Genomic DNA, 13,623 nt, shown 5'->3' with positions numbered 1-13,623 from the left:
GAAAGGAGAAGTGGAGATGTACAAGCCAGTCAGCCTCACAGAATGAAAAGAGCTTCTCAATGCATGTCAGATGACTTCTGGTGAGAGGGCTCATCTTAACCTTGAATCAATAGCAGAGAAATGCTCCATAATTGTAAGCTTCAGTTCAGTATAGGTGCGTAGGAAATAGTTACAGTGACAATAATGAGCTCCTGGACAGTTTCATGTAGAAATAAGATAAATACTGTGTTAGCATGTCATAGGTTAGCAAGCATAGTCCCAGAAGGGACGTCCTTGCTAAGGGGTGCTTACAGTTTCCTCTGGGAACTGATAGAACCTATCAGCTGGCCAGTTTGAATATGGACAATTCTCTAAGCCACTTAAAGTTGTGATCACCTCTGTTATCCACATTTAAGAATAGGCAAACTCCCCCTCCAAGCTCTCTCTCGTTTCCGGCGCTGGCACAGGTGGCTGCGGGGCCCGTGTGGGGGCCAGCGGGCCCGGCCAGGCCCTGCTAGGGCCAGGCCGGGCCGGGCCACGGCCATCCTGGGGCCGATGGACCTGTTCCAGCCGTGGAACCCCCCCCCACTGCCTTGCCGTGGGCAGCCGGAGCGGCTCAGCTCTCCCCCCTCTCCACTGCGATAAGAAACATTCAACATTCCAGCTGCAAAGCTGCAAGGCCGAGGTGAGATTAACCCTTTTACTGCTGTGAAGAGCTGAAAACCTGAGGGAAGAGAGAGAGGAGATGCTTAAAGCTGAAATTCTGTTGTGAAGCGATGATATATATCAGAGTATCCCGTTGTAATTTCATGAAGATATGGGGGGTGGAGTGTTCAACTCGTGAGCAAAAGCACCTGCGCTGAGATAGGCAGATGCTGACGCAGCTGTAATTTTGTGAGAAGTTTGGACAGGGAGAGATGAACCAGATGAGGACTTTTGCTCCAAACAGGAAAGGAGAAAACCTCAGTCCCTAGAGATGCTCCCAGAGATAGTCCTAAAGATGAAGATGATGAAGACCTTTTGCTCCCAGGGAAGGAGAAGGGCCTCTGTTTTTGTTTCTGAACGGCTCAACCTTAAAATTGTACCCCAAAAAACTTCAAGAGTGGACCCTTGAAAGCAGTTGCGGGAAAAGCTGCAAGTCGGGGGAAGGGACTCACACGCGAGCAGAGAGACTCCTCTTCCTGAATGGACTGAACAATATTTGGAAGTGGGCGGCTGTCTCGTTGTGATAATGTTTTCATAGCATGAGCAAGAAGAGACTTCTCTTTCTAAATGGACTGAACAAGGTTATTATGGAAGTGGTAAACAGACTGAACATCTCAAGGGTTGTCTTTTTACATTGTCAGTGGGAGAAGGGAGGAAGGTGGGGGGAGGAGGAGAGTTCTGAAGGTGGTATAATTTTTTTCTTTCCTCTTTTAGGTCTGTTAATAAACTTCTTTATATTCTTTCAAGTTTGGTGCCTGCTTTGCATTTCTCCTAATTCTCATCTCACAGCAGATAAACAGTAATGAGTATTTTGGACCAAACCACTACATAGCAGAAGGTCTTCAGCTAAAATTAGGCATTTCTGTAGAATTATGCTGGATCTTGGCTGACCTCAAAAGCTTGTTGGTCCATGTGAGGGAACTGTTGCTAAGCAGTAGAGCAGTAGAGCAGTAGAAAGCATGATCTTCTGACTCAGACTGAAGTTATGGATTTGTTTGATGAAATTTGATGTGTTAATTGTTATAAACTGATAATTTATTGTTCTTTGGTTTTGCCCGGTGTATCTGTTGATCCCGAGTGTTTCTTCATGAGAATGTACTTATCAAGAGAAATATTAGCCTGCAAGCCACTATTTTAGTTTCAAATGTAAATTGTTCATTTAGAACATAGACTTTGTTTTCAACACTGCTTTAACCTGTGTGTCCATTTCTTTTTATTGGAGAAAAAATATGTTGAAGTGTTGTAAGGGTTCATAGATAATACTGACTTTTTTTGTACTTCCTTATGTTTTAACTGGTGAGAGCTCAAGTGACTGGTACAGCTAATACAGAAACTTCATTCAAACTCCTTGTGTGTTTGGTGGATGGTATACCATTAGCTGCAATCCAGATTAGCTTTTGCTGTTAGATGCACTTTGTGTGCACATGTACCAGGATTTATATAATCCAATGTGGTCTTTGTCTTTTCAAAAAGTTTTGCCTAGTAATCAATGCAGTTACCTGTACAGCAGCATAAAATTTAAGCCGATGTGTGTATCACATTATTTAAGGAAGTCCTCTGTAGGTTGGTTTTTTTCTTCTCCTATCTTGGTATGAGATAAATGTCATGACCATGCTTAATGCAGCAAGTTGAATTTGAAAATAAGTTTATGTTCTGGTTTTTTTTTGTTGTTGTTTTTAATTATATAGAGTTGCAGATGCAAAAATTAACAATTTTTCTCGCCTGGAGCCCACACTTCACCTCCTTGGTGTGCAGTTTAATGCGAATATGGCCCAAGACATCATGACAGGACAGCATGGGGCTGCAACAAATCTTTTATATGAATTGTATATTGCTTTAGAAAAAAAGAGGAAGGCAAAGTTCACTGGAGTAGCCATGGAAGCAATGAGACCTGCAGCAACTGTAAAGCTTAAGTCTACTGAAAGTGGAAATCGAGAGGTAACTAACTATGCCCCTTTCGAATAAATACAAAAAAGGTAGCATATTTACATGTACCTTTCAAGCATGTTGTGTGCTTTCCCTCTCTACTTTGTAAATATCCTATTCAAAACCCAGTACTTATAAGGAAAAGAAGCAGTCCTTTGTTATACGGTGTGTTTGCACAGCTTATCAGGAGCCCAATAGGATATTGATCTTCTGTGTTCTGTGTTTCTTTGTTTTGGTTCATTCTGTGTTACCTGCTCTAGTTTCAAGCTTTCTCCAGACTTAAAATATTATAACAACAAAGGCTAGTAGTTGTTCAGCAGCTGCCTTTTTACTCTTTTGATGAGTACAGATTGTAGACTGCATTGCGGTCTAGATATCAACTCAGACTAATTTCCCCTCCAGGAAACCTATTTATAACTATGTTGAACTCTGTGCCACAGTGATTTGGTTCATTCTGTTGCATGTCTCTCCATATATTTATACTGCGCTCCATTCTGCAATAACCACATGCTGAGAAATATAAAGAGAGAAAAATAAAGGGAAAAGAGAATGTCTAAGAGGAAGTCAGTGTTGATGTGGTAGGTTCTGTTAAAGACTTCCTTCTTGTTTTCAGTGGTAATATTCAGTATGTCCAGACCATTATTTGTTATCAGGATGAGGAGTTTTTAAGAAGATATATATCACTGATTATATTCAGCTGGGAGAAATTTCCCTTTTTTTTTTTTCTGGCTCTATTTCTGAAAAACAGTCTACAAGCAGAAAGTTTACCAACAAGTACAAAGATAGTACTGGAAAGTTGAAATATCTCTTCACCTGTAGAGAGACAGCTTAAAGAAATTGAGCAACTGAGAGGAGGTCCTGTCTTTAGACAAGTTCAGAATGGCATTTGAGTCATGGAATGGTTGAGGTTGGAAAGGGCCTCTGGAACTCACTTATTTTAACCCCCCTGCTCCAAGCAAAGCCAGCTAGAGCAGGTTCCTCAGGACCTTGTTCAGTGGGGTTTGAATATCTACAAAGCTGGAGACTTTCAGTAAAGAATTGCTTCCTTACCTCCCCTGGTGCAGCCTGGGACAAATGCTGTGACTGATGGATGGCTACAGGCTGTTCAGAAAGGACAGGAGGGGAACGAGAGGCTGAGGGGTTGCCCTCTAAATCAGGAGGTTGATTCAGGGTGAAGAGTTGTCTCAGGGATTGACATGAGAAGGTTGAAAGCCTGTGGATAAGAATCAGAGACCAAAACAAAAAAGGGAACCCTGTGTATTTACTGCAGTCTGCCTGACTAAGGGGAGCCTATTGACAAAGTGTTGCTCCAGCTACAGGAGGTGTCGCGCTCACAGGCTCTTGTCCTGCTGGGGGACTTCATCCTCCCCAGCATCTGCTGGGAAAGTAGCACAGGGAGCTGTAGGCAATCCAGGAGACTCCTGGAATGCATGGAGGATTGAGCCAGGTAATAGACAGAGGGGATGTGATACTGGATCTGTTAATGCAAACAAGATAACTGGAGACATCAAGACTGGAGGCAGCCTGGGCTGCAGTGACCATGCATTGATGGAGTTTTAGTCCTGAGGGATCAGGTAAGGAGTAAAGGTAGGCCCCTGAACTTCAGGAAAGCAGACTTCCAGCTCTTTGGGAAGATAAATCACCTGGGAGGCTGCCCTCAGGGACAAGGGAGGAGAACAGAGGTGGCAGATCTTTAAGGAATTCTTCCATAGTGAGCAAAAGGTAGCAATCCCCAGGAGCAAGAAATCAGGCAAGGAAGACAAGAGACTGGCATGGCTGAGTTAGGGAACTGCTGGGAAAGCAAACACACAGGCAGCTGAAGCTGGGGAAGGTGAGCTGGTAAGGGTATAGAGATGAAGTATGGTTGTGTAGGGATGGAGTGATGAAAGCCAAGGCAAAGCTGGAAATGAACCTGGCAAGGGACACAAAAAATAACAGGAAGAGCTTCTACAGGTATGTTAAGCAGAAAAGGAAGGTCAATAAACAATGCTGGAAAACTGGTAACAACAGAGGAGGAGAAGGCTGAGATACTCAACTTTTTTGCCTCAGTCTTCACTTCTCAATCCACACCACTTGAGTGGATAAACAGCAGGATGGAGACTGGGGGACAGGCTCAAGAAGTGGGCCCATGGGAACATGATGAGATTTAACAAGACCAAGTTCTGGTGCTGCACCTGGGTTGGGACAACCCCTGGTATCAGCACAGGCTGGGCATGAACAGACCCAGAGCAGCTCTGCCCAGAAGGACTTGGGGGTGCTGTGGGTGAGAGGCTGGGCATGCCCCGGCCATGCCACTCACAGCCCAGAGAGCCAAATGTGTCCTGGGCTGCATCCAGAGCCCCGTGGGCAGCAGGGGAGGGAGGGGATTGTGCCCCTCTGCTCCGCTCTGCTGAGACCCACCTGGAGCACTGCATCCAGCTCTGGGGTCCCAGCACAGGAGGGACAGGGACCTGCTGGGGTGAGTCCAGAGGAGGCCATCAAAATTATTAGAGTGATAGAGCACCTCTGCTATGAGGAGCCAAACTTAGAAAAATGGGATTGTTCAGCCTGGAGAAGGGAAGGCTTCAGAGTGACCTAATTGCAGCCATCCAGGAACTGAAGGGAGCCTACAAGAAAGATGCAGAGAGACTTTCTACAAGGGCATGGAGCAACAGGGAAAGGGGGAATGCCTTCATACTGGAAGAAAGTAGTTTAGACTAGATATTAGGAAAAATTCTTTACTGTGAGAGTGGTGAGGCACTGGCACAGGTTGCCCAGAAAAGTTGTGGTTGCCCCATCCCTGGAAGTGTTAAAGTCCAGGCTGGATGGGACTTTAAGTAACCTGGTCTAGTTGAAGCTGTCCCTGCCCGGAGCAGGAGGCTTGGAACTAGGTGATCTTTAAAGTCCCTTCCAAACCAAACCATCCTGTGATTCTGTTCCCACATGTCCTCTCACTGGATACCAGGGACAAGAGCACAGCACTTCCTCTGCACTTCACCTCCAGAGGAAGCTGTACAGAGCAATGAGGTGTCCTTTTCTCTCAACTAAACAAAGCTTGGCATCATTCAAGCTCAAATCTCTGAGTTCTTTTTAATGGACCTAGTTCTGATTTTCAGTTTGAACATGTTTAGAGGTTTTTCTGTGTAGATTAACACAGAAAAACACAGTTTGAAGCAGTGGTCTCAAAATGATCATATTTTAATATGTTTATTACTATTTCTGACTCTTCATTGCTTGATGTTTAGCTTTAGCATTTGAAAACTGTAGTACTACATCAGAATGACTTGCAACTACAGCAGATTTCAGAGCCTTCTGAACCAAAATCCAAGATGATAACAGATAAGAGAGCTCATGTGCATGTTGCAGAGCAGCTGAGAGCTCAGAACTTCCAAGAAGAGCAAAGAGCCCAAGATACTTAAAAGTGACTACTTATTTTTGTAGACTTCTGAAGAAGTATTTCCTGAAGGTTATGTGCTTAATGAGTTAGTGAAAGCCAGTGTGAAGGCTTCTTGATTCTGTGCTACACACTCACATTTATCTAAGAACAAAGAAAAGTGGTGTGCATGGAAATAAAGCCAATGTACTCTTATGAGACCTTAAAAATGTATTTAAGCATCACTTGATGTTGAGAGTATTTGCATATTGTTAAGCATGGAAAATATTTATAGATTTGAAGACAAAGTGCACGTTTCACACCTTGTATGGGTTTGAGATGTCCTTGTAAAAGAGGTCTGTGTCATTCTTCTTTTGTGAAGAAAAGATGAAGCGCTGTACAGAAGCAGGAAAATGACAGAAGGGCACCTATAGTGGGTATGGCCTCAGAACATCTTGTACTTCTGTGTAGCTATTCCGATGAGGTAAAAAAGGAGGAAGAAATTTCTTTAGACATGGAAACACTCATCCAAAGCAGAGTTCATAGTTTATATAGAGGAAATGGCCTGGTATTCAGGGGGTGTTGAACCACATTGACAAAGTAGTTGACTAATTTGATGTGTATTTTATATGGCTAATGAAGGAAGAGAGTCTTGCTGTGGTTATTTAGCTGTTCTATTGCCACTGCATGAGCAAGAATGAAAAAAATCCCTTCATCTAGAAGGGACTAGATGTGTCTAGAAAACAAAATGCAAGCAATATACTAAATATTCAAAATAACATTTTGAAAGAGAAATTTTGAATATCTCTTTTGATGTATTATATGTTTTTAAATATCTTTGACTTCTTTGTGTAAAAAGTATTTTTCTTCTTTGTTACACCTTTACCTGCATGTGTATCTGGTGCACTTTAAATGAGTGTAATCTATATGTTTGTTACTTCTCGATCATTTGAGCTAGTTTTACCTAATGTGTTACCTAATGGTATTCTCAGTTTCTGTGCCAGGAAACTGGTATTCTCATTTTCTGTGCTGTAATCAGACCTGAAACAGGTACTGTACTAGAACTAGAATTGAATGAAAGCCCTTTAAAGCCTATTAAACACTGTTTATCTGATGTTATGAACTAGTTTAACACAGAAAACCAGAGGAAACTAAGCCTCTGTAAATAAAATGGATCAGACCCAGAGAGGTTCAAAATATACCCAAAAATGTGATTAAAACCAAATGAGATTAGATGTTGGTGCCAAAAAATTGATGTTTTATTTCATGGTAAAATAGGCAAAGAGAAAGAAAAATAAAAGAAAGAAAGAAATAGAAAAAGAGTTGTGCATGGGAATGGTGTGACAGAGGTTAAATAAGGAAGCATATCACCCATCCGAGAGCCCCAACAACGTCTCATTGCTCCCCTCCATCGGATCTTCTGGTGGTGAGGGTCCCCCACCACTTCTGCGCCATCATGCCACGCCAAATGTATCAAATCCAGTGGATTAATACACCTTTGGGCCATGTGGGAACACCCATGTGCCTCCCTTGCAGGGGGCCAATTTGACACAGTCCCTTGCTACACAGTGGATCTGTTGCATCATCTCTGGTGCTCTGGTGCAGGGTCTGGGGACCCCTTTGGGGGGGCCTTTGATGCGCCATGACACCTCCGCTGCTGTCCTTCACATGGGTGAGGCTTTTTCCCCAGGGTGAAGGGGTCCTGCAGCTGTGCTCCTCTGTACAGCGGAGGATGGGTGTTCACTGCCTTGAACCAGAGACTTCTCCAACACCCAAAGCCTCTTTCCCCCCACCCTTTGGTGTGAGAGTCTGTGCAAAGCCTGGCAGCTGATAGCCCTTGGGCTGCAGTCTCCATTCCGGTCTCCACTCTGAAGGTGTTAAGCTTGTGCTCTGTGAATGTATTCCTCTCCCCCAGCCCTGAGTTGTTACTTTATCTATGCTCATCAGCAAGCAGTTCAGGACCTCAGTCAGGGCTCCATTCAGGGCGTGGTGGTCTTCTCTGCAGCTTTTGTTGTACAGTTTTGCTATAATAAGCAAAGGTCCTTCATGAAGATGTTTAAGTCATAAACTATAAGGTTTCAGTCTCCGACATCTGCTCAAATCTGGAGCCTGATAATCTCTTCTAGTTTCTTCTTGGAAGATAATTTTCGGCTTAATTATATTTGCTTCATACCAGCATTACATAGGAAGAAGGAGACAAAATGAAATAATGGCCAGGATTCAAGCAGCTGTTACACAGATTCAAAAACAACCATCAAGACCCACCATAAAATCTGTTGAAGCCAAAAGATTCTTAAAGAAGAAAAGGGAAGCAGAGGTAATTACCATCTCTGTTGGTTTAATGCTAATTACATTAACGCAAATCCCATAATTTCTGGGAACATTTATAGTTACAAATGTTGTACTTGCACCATCCAAAAGCTGCTGACTGGCAAACTGATATCAGTTCAACCAGTGAAAATTGGGCTGAATATTTGCATGATTATGATTTTGCAGTTGGTTTTTAATAAGAATCACTTTGATGTTAAGAGAAATTTCATACTGAATAAATACCATAGATAGGTAGCAATTTGGTTGCTGAAAGTAGATACAAGTCTACTAAAAAGAATAAATTAAATAAAAGCATTAATGTTCCTTTCTGATTTGTGCATGATGACATTTTGCACCGTAATGTTTGAATTGTTCTGTAACACACTATGAAACTGTCTGCTTATTAAATGTTAGTAACAACTAAAATTGACAGTAATCTTAAATCAAGACATGCAGCAATTAAAAAAAAAAATCTGCATTATCTGGTACCAAAAAATTCTTGGATTGTAATTCAAGTTCATGGATTGTATTGTCCTTAGGGGTGCAACTATTACCAGTTTTTGCAACGGGGCAACAGTAACAGATGCATTTAAATGTATAGTAACCTATAGGAGCATAGTTGCTTGAAAAACTATCAGGGATACATTCAAGCTACTAAATCTAAAGCAGATCATAGTTCAGAATATTTTGTTTCAAATCCCCACATGATGAGAATTATATACCCTGCTAGAGCCCTATGCAAAATCAGAATTATCCTGCAGAATGAACTGCTGCAAAATTCTAGGATTTTCTGGCTGGTGGAAGTAGGTGTAGCTAGGAAGAGGGAAGAGGGAAAGGAAGTGAAAAGTGTAAGAAATCATCTTGCCTTTATTCTTGGTTGGCTGATGCTTACAATATTTTCAGTGTAAGCATTTCTGTTGTACTAACCTGACATGAAAGTAATTCCCTAGTACTTGCTCTGTTGAACCTTCTTTACGTTGCTTTGTGAAGAGAAAGGAAACATAAAATTTTGTGTTACTTCTTCAGAATGTATACAGGGAGATAGAACAATTTGAGAAGTCTCAAGTGGCGGGAAGTGCCTCTGCAGTACCCGGCCAGGTGACTGACAGGTAACATTTGAATATTAAATTGTTAAGAATAGGCAGGATCCTACCTCAGGTGTCTGCTATGTACACAGCTACTTGAAAAAAGAGTAATATCTCATTTAGTTTAAACTGTGATTATCCTTTGAATGAGTACTGCACTAGCTATGATTTCAGCTCCAACACAGTTGCAGTGTCTTTAACTTACCTTTAGTTGTAGTAGTGATGGCTCAAACTTCCTTCAATAGTTTTTGCCATGTATGCAGCAAGGCTCAAAATGCATCTTTTTTTCTGTTCGTTTTAGTCATAGGGTCTGTAGGGTCAGCTAGCCTTGCAGCAAAATGGGAATGGTTGTGAATGTACGTACACAGTAATATATTTCAAAGGGAAAAGAAGTAGCTTTTCTCCTGAAACTTATCTGCATGTTGATTTATTTGTGAATAGTTGCAAGTAATTTTCATTCTGTCACCCTTAGTGATATGCATCCCTACTCAGAAGATGTGACACTCATACATACTGCTATGGATATTTCTGGGTGTAAAACCTGTGATTAATAGCTGCAAAACTACTCAGAGTGTATTGCTATATTCAGGAGTGACCCATCTTTCTTTGGCATTTTGTGAGCCATTCTGACTTCCTGTTGCTGCAGAATTTGGCTTCATATTGACAAAGAAACTAATGATTAGTTGGCTCAAGTCAGTGCTGGAACCTTTCTCTGGACCTAGTGGACACTGTGGGGCACAAGAGCATCAAGAAGTAGCCACAGTGCCCACAGAATGATGTTCTACATTTGTTAGACTTGCACATAAGTATACAGGCATCTCTGTGAAAAGACGCTTAAGAACATTAATTCCTATCTTTCTTTTTTCAATCAGTGATATGCAAGAATTATTGCAAACACAGAAGTTTCAAGAAACAACTCTAGAAACTATACCAGAGATGAGAACTGAGCTGTTAAGTATTTATTCAGATGATGAATATATAAGGAAAATTCAAAAACATGTAGAGGAAGATACATTTGCTAGAGAACAACGAGCAAAGAGACGACAAAAAATGCTTGTGGATCAGTTAGCAGCACATGAAGCACAGGAGGTGGGAAATTGTATGCTGAAGTACATAGTCTATGTGCAATTAATTAGTAATCTAAAATGTGCTTATAAATATAAAATGAGTACTTCTGGAAGGCTGAATAAAATTTGAAGGGGATAAAGGGACTTACATACACTTATGTCTGAATACCTCTTTTGTGTCAACCCTTGAAAAATATGGAAGGTTGACTGTTCTTCATCACCGCCCTTATGTCATACTTATAAACTTTAAAGGATGAAATTAAGGCAGCAGAACAAAGATTATTAAAAATCCGTTGTAGACCTGCCTTCTTTTCCCTGCCCCTTCCCTCAAAAGTTGAACATCCTATGGTATCAAAATGTATACTGGTTCTAAAGAAGACACACTTAAAACCAGAAAACATGGCAGTCCTTGTTTGAATACCTGTATTTACAAATGTGTCATATGAAGGTTTTGGTCTGGACTGATGAATTTTGAAATGGTTGTGCTGGGTGATATGAAGAATCAAAATTTAATTTTCAGGTCAGAGCTTTGGTGTCTGATGTGTTATTGAATAAAAGATATGTCTCTGAAGAATGTCTGCGTTGTGTCCAAAAATGAATGTTGCAGGTTATTCTGTTTTAATCCTGTCCCATAAAGCACAAGGATTTTAGGATTCCTCTTCATAGATTCTTCCTTTAAAGAGCAGCTTTTAGATTACTGATTTCACAGATCTTCTGTTTTTTAGAATGGTTCTATCAAAATACAACCTTACAACTTACTCGGGTTTTTTTGATTTTTGGTTATTTTTTATTTTAGTATTTCCCTGTGAGTCCTTAGTTTAGATCGTATGTGTCGAACATTACATAGCTGATCCTATTTCCACTGCTAGTAATAATAATACTAACTATAGTAGTAATAATAATAATATTGCATAATAATAGCGTTTCAGATGTGTTGCATCTCTGAAAATGTGACTATTGCATTTATTTATTTATTTATTTATTTAAGCCTTGACATCTAATGTCTGGAGATTTTTGGGAATATTAAGAAAAAGTTTAATTTGTTGGGGTAAACATCTAGAAGTTAGATGCTTCTCAGTGTCTATGTCAGACCTCTGTTTTTGAAAAACACCTGTAGTGGCTAAGACCAAAAGTCCATTTCTCATATATCCTGTCTCTGAGGTCTCATTCAAAGAGATTTTACATTATGTTCTTGTTGATATGCATAGGCCATGAAGAAGTTTTGCAACCCACTTACCTGAAATCACTGCAGACCCCGAACTTGCTCTTTAGGCACTCTCAGCTCTTGCAGCCCCAGCAGTGTGGACCAGTGGTTCCAAAAGCCACAGCTACCAGTCTGCAGAGCACTTGGTGGATACAGCAGCTGAGTTCCAGAGCAGCTCCAAATCAAGTAAAAACTAGCAATAGTGTTCCTAGCTTCCCAGGAAGAAAAATCAGCTTTGATGTAGGAACAACTGAAATCACAGACTGCAGGGACTAGAAGGAAAGACAAATGAGCATTTGACTGAAACAGTAATGTGACCATATCAGAGAATCTATTTAGTGGTAATTTGGTTCTAAATTAGCAGAGGAAAACCTGTTTTGTTGGAACTTCATGGGATTTCAGAAATTAGATGTTAGTTGACTTAAGAGAAGTGGGAAGCAAACTGAGGTATTTTCTTTAAAAATGAATGAGTTTACAAATTAGTTCAAAATCGCTTTTTTCTTCCATTAGATATTGAACTGGAAAGGGTTTGCTGACTGAAATTGCAGCAGTTTATATGCATTTGGGTCTGGTTTCTTACCTATACTGCATAAACCTTGAACACAGCATGGGATCATTTAGAGTCAAAGGAATTTCATCCCTTTAGAGTGCTGTGTTTTGTATCCATACTTGCAAACGTTTATTAAAAGAATCTTGTTCAAACTCTCTTTTTTTGGTACACTACAAGTTGGAGCTTGGGAGAGACAATACTTTACAATTACATGACAGTACTCTAGGTGGAGCACAGCATGATGGAAGTCAGATTTTCATAGGCAGGTGTTGAAAGTATTTGACAGTTGTATGGCTTCTGAATCTTTATCTCCACCATTTCAACACATTATTGGTGATTTGTACTTGTTATTTTCAATGCTCTGTTCAGATTTTATCTCTCTGAGTTAAAAAGTTATCAGATGTAAGCTACTATCAGCAATAAATCAAGAAATTGAAAGTGGGAGGAGAAACTAATTGTTAGTAGCTTATTACTTGTCAATCAAGTAGATTTATGTATGCTAAGCTCTAAGTTTTGGTCATAAAATTTATGACCACACAACAGCACAGGATTTTTTCACTTGTATGTAAATCAAACAAGGAAACAGAAAAATAGAAGAACGTGATATAGTAACTATGTATGAACAACGTGAAACATAAACATGTTAATGTTTGGCCACTGGATGCCACTGTTGTCTTAAGTAGGTAAACTAAAAAAAAGGTGTCTATTATGCTTTCTCAATAGTAATTTTTCGAAGTATTACTAAGATGTCCCATTTGTCATATTTATGATTTCTTCAGGCACTTCAAAGTTCACTGTGAAGATGTTTACATAAAATGTTAGGTCAAAACCTTTTACTACAAGTTTTATTTTGTGTCTTTGTAAGTTCAGAAGTTTCAAAACTTACCAGCCTTTGGCTTGAGTGCTTTGTGCATTCCTTTTTGTATGAAAGAATAGCTACTAATGCTTCACTCCCCCATCCAACCATCCAATGAGGATCCTTTTTGAAACTATGTGTTTGGAGTTTAGTGTTCTGAATCCTTCCTTATCTGATGTGTAGGTTGAATTGCCTTCTCACTATTTCTTGTTCCTCAAAAATTTCCTGCTGGCTGTTTTTAGGCCTAGTGAGCATGCCAAAGTATTTGATCACTTAAAATACCGAAGTTCTCTATTCTTTTAAAAAGAGAAGATCTGTTTTGGCTGATGTGAAGTGACTCTTCCAATTTCCTTTTTGAAGAGCAAATTCACCTAGAAAAGGTGTTTTAATTTCTCACTGGACCAACTGTTTGCACCACACAGTTGATGGTTTGACAAATCACCAGTTTTAGGGTGGCTCATTCAGTTCTCTGTGAATAAGGATTTTAACATCCATTTTCTGCTGATGAAGGGTTATTACTGCTGCAGTAATTCATGGCTGAGGGTAAGCAGCAACTAACGAAAAAAAATGAAGGATTTTTACTTGCAAT

General features: G+C 40.4%; 1 protein-coding gene across 1 annotated transcript in view; it reads left to right on the top strand.

Annotated features, from left to right (window-relative positions):
* The window catches only part of SPEF2 (sperm flagellar 2), an 80,480-nt gene that overhangs the window by 5,090 nt on the left and 61,767 nt on the right, over positions 1 to 13,623 (top strand). Inside the window, exons 3-6 of the mRNA XM_048292188.1 lie at positions 2,373 to 2,622; positions 8,139 to 8,279; positions 9,299 to 9,381; positions 10,230 to 10,446. Of these exons, the coding sequence (XP_048148145.1) occupies positions 2,373 to 2,622; positions 8,139 to 8,279; positions 9,299 to 9,381; positions 10,230 to 10,446 (691 nt within the window). The remainder of the gene's footprint in view (positions 1 to 2,372; positions 2,623 to 8,138; positions 8,280 to 9,298; positions 9,382 to 10,229; positions 10,447 to 13,623) is intronic.

The sequence above is a fragment of the Corvus hawaiiensis genome, chromosome Z (genome assembly GCF_020740725.1).
Source record: "Corvus hawaiiensis isolate bCorHaw1 chromosome Z, bCorHaw1.pri.cur, whole genome shotgun sequence".
Taxonomy (NCBI): Eukaryota; Metazoa; Chordata; class Aves; order Passeriformes; family Corvidae; genus Corvus; species Corvus hawaiiensis.
The sequence above is the reverse complement of the archived record's forward strand: the minus strand, read 5'-3'. Positions and strand labels throughout refer to the sequence as shown.